We start from the raw sequence: 11,080 nt of genomic DNA on the forward strand, positions 1-11,080 counted from the left end.
ATGGAACCACTGATGTAAGTGCATCTGAGCAGTTTTCCTGTGGGTACTTTGTGGGTGAGTGTAACTCATGTGCTTTTTCAGACATGGACCAACATGTTAAATTGCAGTCACACTCATATGACAAGTTGTGTGTGTCTGAAAGAGGCCTGGTTAGCCAGAAAGAAAAGCAAAGAGTAAAATTATTACTCAGAGTGTCCGTTCTGAGCATGAATCACAACTTCCTGGTTCAACTTTGACCTTCCATACTTTTTGTAGTACTGCACATAGTTTTCTTTTGCAATGAGGGATTACAGCCATCGTTTTGGTTACACTCACACGCAATTTTACCTTTTAAAAAAATATTTCAGATAACTTGGCTGAACTGTTTGCATACTCATTATCTAACCGCTCATGTCTCTGGTCCCACCTGACTTCATTGCAGCCGTGTCATGACACTCTTAGATCGCACCTTTTGGTTAAAAATGATGGCCAAAACTATGAAAGTAAACCCCAACTGTAATAATCTGAATTTGCCTTTAAACACAGCTTGTGCAAATACATCTGGGTTTTGAATATTTTCTCTACACTTAACCCCACTAGCAGAAATACAGAGGGAGTTTAAGGAGATTCAATTTATATTTTCTTTCCTGCAGAAAAAACCCTTTCTCTGTGAGAAGCTCCACCATAACTGAGATGTTTCAAGTTTTTACTGCAATTCTGTCCAACTACTGAGTTGCTGCTTAGCTTTTGTCACATCCTGTGTCAAACACACACACACACAGGCTTGCACACAAACACACTTTAGAAATCCGAGAGTGTGTTAGACCTCTCTTCCTCCTCACCCAGAGTTCCTGGCCCCAGGGGGTGGAGGGTCTCTTCACCCGTCTCACACGTCCAAGCCAAACACACAGCAACCCACCGACACACACACACACACACACACTCACGAGCGCACACACACTGGCAGCAAACCACATCAGAGGGGGTCCATTCCTCCCCAAGTCCACAGGTCTCTGGATAAACATATTATTCTGGATTAAATGTTTCCCATATTTGTTATTCTTCCCTTCGAGACTCCAGGTGGAATTGGTATGAAACCAAAAATCATATGTACATTCCTTTGAATGAAAGAGCGGGCCGAGGGGAACGCTCCGAAATGGGAACGAGAATTCCCTTTCAGAGCGAGAACTTGTAACAACATTTGTGCAGATTCTTCGATCGCCCCAGATTCTACGTTACAAGCCTAACAAAGGCTGTGCTGTGTTGTCGGGAAAGTGGTCGTTTCCCTTCTGTAAATCTCACCGCGCTGCTACCCAGAATTCTCTATGAAACCAGGAAGTGTGTGTGCTCGGCGGAGGTCCACCGCTGGCTCTGAATCAGATCCAATTGGTTCAAGAGAGCCTCACAGGGGATGCTGCAGTGTGAGAGTGTCCTGTGATGTATCCGTTTGAATGGAGATAGGAGGTGACAGCTGAGCGGTGGCTTCAGCCACAGTGAGGCCTGAATTGAAGACTTCAGAGGCAGAAGGTGACGATGGCGAAGTCCTGCTCAATTATGCAATTATGTCCAAATTACTGCCAGAGCCTCTTGCCCTATCAGGGCCAGGGTTATAGCCTTGAGCGAGCCAATCGGTGAGGTGTTGATGTGTGGTGAGAGATCCCATACTGCTCACCTACAGCACAGCCCCAGTGGCCATGGTTATATTAACTGAGCCAAGATGGCGGATTGATGGATTGATGGATGGTGCCACATGTTGCAGCAGAGCAGATTATAATTTCATCCATCAGCCGGCAATTAAAAAATTAACAACTTCCTCCATTTTCAGGACCACGGAGAGACCTTTCATTTACATTTGACGCTCTGATATTTGCATTCAACATGTTATCCTGTCACAAATATGTCAGGAAATCATGCACGATCTGATGCTCTTGAATGATCTCTGCATCAAACGTTAGCTCCTGCATACTAATGCAACCGTGGGCAACAACAGAAGCACACAATAGGCTGAAACCCCCGTATCAGCGCGTTCGTTCCTTCCTATCGTGTTTATTTTTGTAAACTGCACAGCCCCAACTTTGCGCAGCGGTGGGACGTGTGTTGTGGACAGAGGGTTCTCACTGCAGTGTGTTTGATGTCTCTCTTTCTATTTCTCTCCCTCTCCGGACCCTGGAGACATTCCTCATGCATAATCGCTGTGTGTCTTTCTGATCTGCCTCTATCTACTGCTGGTGGAGGTTAATGTACAGAGCTGCACACACAGAAACACACACATAAATTAGAGGCAAGCGAAACACAACAATCTCACTCCCCACAAATTGCTAAGAATAAAGCAAACAAAGGCAGAGAGGAGTTTTGTAATGTTTATTGAAGTGATATAAGAATCAGTACAGCTCTTCAGGCTTCTCTCATCTCCTCACATATGTCATTTAGCACCATGCCGCACTAAACAACTCAATTGAATGTTGTGTTTTAAACACAGTTGCACTGCGCTCGGCTTAATAAAACCCATCTACTCCTGTAATTCATCATCCTTTACCATACATTAAGCCAGGAAATCAGGGGAAGTGATGGGATTGGAGTGAGGAGAGCTCCTGTATGGCTCAGTATTCTGGTGAGGACTCTCTAACTGTAGAGCAGAGGGGGCAAAGGGGTCACGAGGTGTGTGTGTGTGTGTGTGTGTGTGTGTGAGAGACGGCAGCATCACCAGTCCTCCAGGGCTCAGCAGGCTAATTAATAATGAATCCCAGAGAGTCTGTGTTTGAAATGCAGATGTGCAACTGCCGGCTCCGCCTGCTCCTTCAGAGGGACCTGTGTGTGTGTGTGTGTGTGTGTGTGTGTGTGGGTTTGTGGGCCACAGGGGAAAGTATGTTGGTTGGTTATTTAACTGCAGCAGAGAACTTGAAGATATTCCACATGAAATTCATCCGCTGATGTTTGAGAGAAAAGAGATTTTTTTTCCGCACAGAAGTTTTCATAACAAGTCCGTCCTGCGTCCTTTCTCTTCCTCGTTGGTGCCAGCGGAGGCCTCGACCCCCACGAGCTCTTCTATGCTCTCAGCACAGAAGAGGAGAAGAAGGAGAAGGACGTGGAAGAGGAGGCTCGAAAGGGGCCTGAAGAGCATACATTACATTTCTATAGTCTCTACTCTTCTTCAGTGGCTCTCTGTATAGGATACTCTGTGTGTGTGTGTGTGTGTGTGTGTGTGTGTGTGTGTGTGTGTGTGTGTGTGAGCAGTTTGAAGTTTAACAGATGGTAATGTTATGTAGATTCTGACCAACCTTGGCTCCCTTGCTGACCCAGGGACAATATATACTAGCCTCTTCCGCAAACAGCACCTGTAACACACACACACACACACACACACACACACACACACACACCGGTGAATAATCTCTCTGACAAACATTCCCTTTGTTTGAGAGAAGGCAAGAGGGACAAACAGTTTCAGTTTTGCTCAGGTGTTTCAAATGCTGCCAGATAATAAAAAATAATATTGCAAAGGCTGCTTTTTGTGCACGTGACTGTTTGTTCTCCACGAGACATTTTCAGGAGCTGGGAGCCTCTCTGACCTCAGGCCTGTGTGTTGTTGTGACTTGAATTCATTTTCTAATTAACTAGAAACACCCAAAAATAATTTTACGCTGGAATTTGCATCATAGTTGGAATACTAATATCCAGACCTAAGACATTTAATTGAAGCCTCACACATTTGCACTTCATGTCCTTCAGTCGTTCCAGGAAATTAAATTATTTGGATTTTGAGGCAACTTCGGAATTCAAAACAACTTTATCTGATTTTGAAAAAACATACAGGGTGTTTAAGTTTATCTCGTCATGACGGTCCATAAAACAGCTCATTCATATTTACATATATTATGTTTATATGCATCTCCTATAATATTGTGACTGCACGGATCTGCATGACGTTTACTGAGGTTACCACTGTATTTTTTGTTTTATCTTTTAAAATGAATATGATCCTTATAAAAGGCTGAAACATTGTCGGTTTAAAATGACATTTCAAAAGCACTGCTGATGCCTTTTTAATGTATTCCCAATTTAAAGTAAGACCTGCTTTTTCAAGCGAGTTCAGGTAAATTTGCATCGTTTATTATCTTTAAAAAGAATACAAGAGGAAAAAGAATACACCTTTCTGATGATCGGAATCAGGAGAAGCTTTGTTAATCCGTTGTCTCATATTAATTGCTTCTCCCGCGGTAATAATAAGTGGGAAAATAAGATTGCATATCATTTGAAAAGAAGAATATCACAAAAAAAAAATCTGCTGAATTAATTCCGCATTTTGCATGCTGAGCTTATGTGTTTATTGAATGCAAATGTCCCTGTTAGAAATGTCTCGAATGACATTTATCTCGCGACATTTCGTGGAAGCTTGCACCCTAAATCTGTACTTTAAAATGAAACTGTCAGTGGACAACACCAACAACATAAATTAGGGAGCTGTATTCAGAAATTCTTAGATTAAGGTTTTCTAAAAACCCGAGGACACTGCAGACTTGTTGAAGAGTATAAACCCTTCAATTTTGAGGCAAACTTTCACGTGCAGCCATGCACGAACATGCACGCACACACACACAACCCCCTGCACCACTGCAGACCAAACAGACGCACCGGGCCTCATGCATTATGAATGTACATTTACACTTGTGTGCTCTCATGGGATGAGCTTTAGCTTCATATACATTCACTCATTGGTGTGTCCAATGTGTTTCTTCCTGCTCTTCCTCACCCCTGCTGGACACACACACAGACACACGCACACTTACGCAGGCAGAGGTGAGGTTTCCGTGACTGACAGGTGGACATGCAGGACAGGCTGCACTTTTCTATCACAAACAGCTCCAACAGACGTTTTTTGTTTCAAGTTGCTGATGAAAACAAACGGCTTGTCAGCGACATGATGTGAGATTAGTTTCGGGTTTGCTTTTGAAGGGCCGTCTTGTTTAAACACGGTGTCACCGTCCTTTATTAGCGACGTCACGGGTTAATGGGAGTATCGATTTTACTGTCTGGGAGCGTGTGTGTGGGGTGTGTGTGTCGCGGATGTCATGATGGCATGAGAGAGGACGACTGAGTTTAAACTCAGAGGTGACATGAAGGCTTTGGATTAAAACACAGCTCTGCAGCAAAAATTAGTAGCTTTTAATTTGCAATCCGGATTTAAAAACATTGTTAATGAGAAAATAAAGGCCTGTTTTCAGGTTTATACCTCAACACAGGCCTGAAATGATTTTTCCCACATTGAGAATTTAGGCAAAGACAGATTGATATGTTTCAGTTGTGAAATCCTTTACTGGAGGCCATATCTGGCACGCAGCAGCAGAGATTTAGGCTTCATGGGGAAAGTTTTCAAAGGTCATGACACCAAGTGACAGGTCCCGCCCTCAGGCCCAAGGCTGTCTCAATAGCAGACTAAAACTGATTTATCTATAGACTGCAGCCTGCTGCACTAAACTGGGGAGGCAAGGAAACAAAGTCGAATAAAATACAAAGAAATAATAAAAATCTAAATTAAAATTTTCAAAAAAAAAAAAATTACTCTGACACATTTAGACTTTCACACGAAAATGAACCTTATTAATATATTTTTTATTTTTTTAAGAAATGAATAAGCCTGCAAAAGCAACGGCAGAACTGTACTATTGAATTATTATAGCGTGATTAAAAATATTGTGTAGGCCTATTCAAAATCACAAACACTGACAGACACATCAAACCTCCATAGGATTTATTTATTTATTTATTTATTTATTTCTATTCATTTATTTTTTTCAATTCTCCACTGTCTGTTCTTTAACCTATGGAAACATGGTGATCTGACATTAGTTATCAAATTTAAAATTAGTGGTCCCCATTATGTTACAAACCTGCAGCCAGGAAGTCATTACACTAAATTTTCTTTTCCCCCAATCAGAATAACAATTAATCTAGCAACTTTTTTTATTTATTTTTTTTTTTTTACAAAATCTTTATTATGTAAATTTAAGTGTTAAATTGTAGGCCCATATAATGACACGGTAATGTTGTAGTGGGAAAGGCATCAATAGGCTGCATTTTTTTCCTAACAATTGCATCTCTTCCTCTCATTTGCGTCGTTATGATAAACTCCTGGAGCTTTATAGTTAACTTTTTTTTTTTATTTACTCCACTGCCTACAGCAAAATAATCAGTCAGAAGATAATCAGCCAAAGCTTTACTCAAAGCCGCCAAATAAACACAAACACGCAGCTAAACAAACGTGACAAACAAACCGTAAACTGCCGTTTCATAAAGACAAAATTAAAGAAATTATGAGTCATTAGTTTGTGTTATTTCGCAGTAATGTGCATCTCGGTGCAGAGAGAGAGAGCCTGCAGTGCTGCATGGTGTAAGTGTAGCAGGGCTGGCTCGGGTTATCTGTGAATGGGCTCTTTATTGGAGGCGCGGAGCGGGGATTTGCCTTTTATTCGCCTCGCTATGGAAACGCGCTCGACGGCAGAAAAATGTTGATGTGAATAAAAGGAATCAGCACAAGGAGCGTTTCTAGAGAAGCATCTGTTACACTTAGAAACTTAGACTATCGAGAGCAATACAACCCCCTCTCCAAGTCCCTCTCCTGTCTGCTTTATGCTCCCCAAAACGCACACTTTATTTTTGTTAGCACAAAAAAAATGTAAGCTGTATTTTTTTAGCGATTCTGTGCGTTAAAGCAGTTAGGCAAATTTTAAAACCTTAAACTGTGCTAATACCGACAGGTTTAGATTTACTGAATTAGTTTGGATTTTCTCTCAGTGAAGAATTCCTCCAAAATCAATGCGCTTTGGCGTGTCATTCAATATGACACGTGTGAAAATACAGGAATTGCATTGAAATACCACTGCTACCATTGTGCTGGAATTGTACTAATTGTTTTGCATATAATTCTGCATAATTCTATCCCATAATGACTCAAAAGAAGCAATCCGGTTCAGCAAAGTAGGCCACTCGAACAACCCTGCCATTCACATCAAATATTCAGCCACTTTAATTAAGTTTCAAAGAGTAAACTCCATGAAGAATTTACGCGCAACACCACACTGAGTATTAGAGTAAGAACGCAACAACAAACAAATACATGTGCTGGATTATTCCCATCCATACACAAGCCTGCAAGCAACAACAGCACGAGGCTACAGACTGTCCTGTCATCACCTCTCCTTCACTGCCGCTGCTGTCTGTCATTCCTCCGGTTACCGAGGCCCAGTCCACCCTCCAGCCGCCCCGTCCACACACATCCAGCCCGCGGTCAGCTCACCTGCTCCGGCCTCCTCTCTGCCTCTGTCTCCACAAGCAGCTCCTCGGCTCAGCGCTCTTTAATGACTTTCTGGTGGCTGCAGCCTTCTTTTATTTCTCCTAAATGTATGAAAATGTATGCAAATTTAAATCAAGCTTAACCTGGAAGCTCGAGCAATATATTTAATGGAATTTCAAACCAATAAGGAGACCCGGACGCGGTCCTCTAATGGCAAATATAATTACGCAGCTAAGTTAGTTCTCAGATATGCAGATAGATCTTTTTCAACTCTGAGAGGACTTGATGAGATTCTTTAAGATTGCAAGTGTGAGTGTGTAGTGAGTGAGTGAGGACAGATTTATTTCTTTGAGGAAATGCAGAAATGAAGTTTTAGGTTGTAAACATGCCCAGCGAGTGCACGGTTTTCTGTGTGGGAGCAAAATGTGTGAGTCCGGCCTGTCAGAGAAATTAAAAAGAATAAATAAATATATTATGCACTTCTTATTTTAAAGACTAAATGACAATTATAGGCCCAGGACGTGCGTGTTTTTGTCTGACCAAAATGAGTATGGATAGTTAATGTCCTGTGCGTAAAACACTTGTGCGTAAAACACTACCTTGAGAAGCTCGATCTGTAAACACCTGAGGAAGTATTCTCTAAAAGTTAATAATTAGCTATGAGAACTGCTCTTGGTTTGATTGTATGCTTCTAAATTAAGTACTGGCACGTCTAACAAATGCCATTGCGCTTTAATCTCCTCCTTCGCACGCGCTCAAGGGTGACAGGAGCAGCAATAAAGTCGCGCGTAAATCAGTTGGAAACTTTAATTAATAAACAGGAACTGCGCTCCACGCGCACATCGTTCCACAGCCAGACCCACTGGACCAACACTCCGACTCACTTCCGGTTCGACTGCCTGTAACCCTTTCCTATCCGCAGCTCTGCTTCCAGAGGCGGAGGTTCGGGAATCTGCGCCGTCATTGGTCGAGACGCGTCGTCACTGCGTCTCGGTCGGACTGTGAGTGGTGGTGGAGGCTGTCAGTCAATGCCAGGCTGCTGCCGAGACTCCAGAGAGAGGGAGATGTCAGAGGCTGAGTTGCTCCCTTCCTTCAGTAGCACTAGTGGGGTTCAGCAGCCAGCATGGCCACAGCTGCCTCCAGCCCCTACACCCTGCTCAGCTCCAGTCCCATGATCCACCCGGACAGCCAGGCCATGCAGCCTGCTAGCCCCTACAGAGGACACCAGAAGCTCCTCCAGAGTGACTACCTGCAGAGCGTCCAGAGCAACGGACACCCCCTCGGGCACCAGTGGGCGAGCAGTCTGTCGGAGGGCAGCCCCTGGTCGGCCTCCATGGAGCAGCAGGACGTAAAACCAGGCCGAGAGGACCTGCAGCTTGGCATCATCCATCACCGTTCCCCGCACGTAGCGCATCACTCCCCTCATCACAACAACCATGGCAACCACCCGGGGGCCTGGGGAACTCCGGTGTCCCACAACTCCTCCATCACCAGCGGGCAGCAGATCAACATCTACTCCCAGACGGGCTTCACTGTCAACGGCATGCTGGACCACGGTGGCCTCACACCTCCACCCAACCCGCAGGGCCAAGGCATGCACCCGGGCCTCAGGGACACACTCAGCCCCGAGCACAGCGACCTCGGTGGGCACCACTGCCACGATCACTCCGACGAGGAGACGCCGACTTCGGACGAGCTGGAGCACTTTGCCAAGCAGTTCAAACAGCGGAGAATCAAGCTGGGCTTTACGCAGGCGGATGTGGGTTTGGCTCTGGGCACGCTGTACGGTAACGTCTTTTCCCAAACCACCATCTGCAGGTTCGAGGCTCTGCAGCTGAGCTTTAAAAACATGTGCAAACTAAAGCCGCTGCTGAACAAGTGGCTGGAGGAGGCAGACTCGTCCACAGGCAGCTCTAGCAGTATAGACAAGATAGCAGCTCAGGGGAGGAAGAGGAAGAAGAGGACGTCCATCGAGGTCAGCGTGAAGGGGGTTCTGGAGACGCACTTTCTCAAGTGTCCCAAACCCTCCGCGCAGGAGATCACCTCGCTGGCGGACTCGCTGCAGCTGGAGAAGGAGGTGGTGCGCGTGTGGTTCTGCAACCGGAGGCAGAAGGAGAAGCGCATGACGCCGCCGGGAGAGCCGCCGCCGCACGAGGGACCCTATTCTCACAGCGGGAGCGCGGGAGACGCCTCCTCGTGCCATGATCTCTGACCGAAGCACCGGGAGGATTCCCCCGGCACAGACTCTCGAGCGCAGGGGCGCGCGGTGGCACCTCCGAGCCCCCGTGCCTGTCCCGGTACAGACTCCTCCAGATGCCTCCAGCACTGAAACACAATAACAATAACAGAGATACCTGTTCAGCCTTCGTCATTTTCTAACTGTCATGAGGGCATTATCCTATAGCGGCATATCAAAAACGTCACATTTCAGATTACCTTTGGAGCCCGCCAAATTATTTTCTACATCACGGATATAAATACAAAATGTGCCTAATAACCTGCCAGCGCCTTTGGTTTGTGTCACCATTTCTCATCAGCTCGATAATAATGATAGGATGGGACTGATGTTTTGTTTTTATTTGTTTGGGCTTTCCTAGCACACTTGTGTTGTTTGATCAGCGGAGTGAAACAAATAATAATAATATCACTTTTCTTAATTGATTTGTTGCAGCACCAGAGGCCGTTTCACAGTCCACCTCATGCTTCCCTCGGGCTTATACGATGCTTTAGTTCTCACCATAGTTACACTCATTATTTTGTAACATACTCGTAGCAGATCTGTAATTATTTTGCATATGCAAATATAGGCCCTCATTCCAGTTGTAGAGGTACCAACATAATAGCACTTGGAGGGGTTTTGTTTTTATTAAATCCCTCCCTCATGGCCTGTAGCTTATGACGCCACACACAGTTACAGCTATTTATAAATTCATTTATTTGATTTCAATCATCTTCGACCATATAAACTGTGTGGACTCTGGAAAAGCAGAGCCGAGAATAGAAAGAGGGGTTGACGACGCTATACACCTGCCTATAATTTTATTGTACGTTCAGTATCAAAATTTTATAATCTTAAATACTCCTGTTATTGGTTTATTTCTTAAGTATTTTTTCGAATATTGTACAGTTTTATATATTACCCTTTTGAAGTCATTAATTTAAACAAATGCTCTTAGTTATTCATGCACTTAATTAGCAATGTAAAAAAAACACAATATTTTCAGTAAGATTGAACTGTTTCGGCGGTTTTATTCCAAATTTCGATGACAGCTCAAGTAATTATTTATTTTCAGTATAAAGCTTGTATTATGTTTTGAAATAAACTATGTATGTTGTAATAAACAATTTCTTGCTACAACTGTTCACTGTCCAAAATAGAATTTAACTTCTGATGAATGAATACTGAATATTTAGAAGTAGGCTTAAAATCATACATTATTATTATTATTATTATTATTGTTATTATTATTATTATTATTATTATTGTTATTATTATGGAAGCAATAATTAAATATAAAATGAAGTAGCTAAATTACATTTATTTTTAATCAAAATTCCTTCTTTAATTTTCACACAATTTGCAGTTGGGTTCAATTTTAAATTCTGACTAATTATAATTATCCTAAAGACAACATTATGCTCCATTCATGTATTTATACACTGCTTAATCAGCATAACCTTCACTTATAGCTTCAATGTCAAGTCAAAGGTCAACTTTTTCCGAGTTCCTCATGTCACTAACAGCTGTAAAATATCCAGTGGTTCCAACAGGACCTTGGCTGCAGGTCTGCAGGCTCTACGGATCACAGC

At 43.4% G+C, this 11,080-nt stretch overlaps 1 protein-coding gene across 1 annotated transcript; it reads left to right on the forward strand.

Moving 5' to 3' along the window:
* The first annotated feature begins 8,258 nt into the window (after positions 1-8,258).
* LOC117260553 (POU domain, class 3, transcription factor 4-like) lies at positions 8,259-10,632 on the forward strand. Its single transcript, XM_033632524.2, has one exon. It carries the CDS (start codon positions 8,394-8,396, stop codon positions 9,480-9,482), a length of 1,089 nt encoding a protein of 362 aa, XP_033488415.1. The 5' UTR covers positions 8,259-8,393; the 3' UTR covers positions 9,483-10,632.
* The last annotated feature ends 448 nt before the right edge of the window (positions 10,633-11,080 follow it).

Source organism: Epinephelus lanceolatus, chromosome 7 (assembly GCF_041903045.1).
Source record: "Epinephelus lanceolatus isolate andai-2023 chromosome 7, ASM4190304v1, whole genome shotgun sequence".
In the NCBI taxonomy this organism is placed as follows: Eukaryota; Metazoa; Chordata; class Actinopteri; order Perciformes; family Serranidae; genus Epinephelus; species Epinephelus lanceolatus.

What these genes read in the sequence shown, in the direction of transcription:
- LOC117260553 (XM_033632524.2), top strand. Translation starts at nt 8,394, where the DNA reads ATGGCCACAGCTGCCTCCAGCCCCTACACCCTGCTCAGCTCCAGTCCC.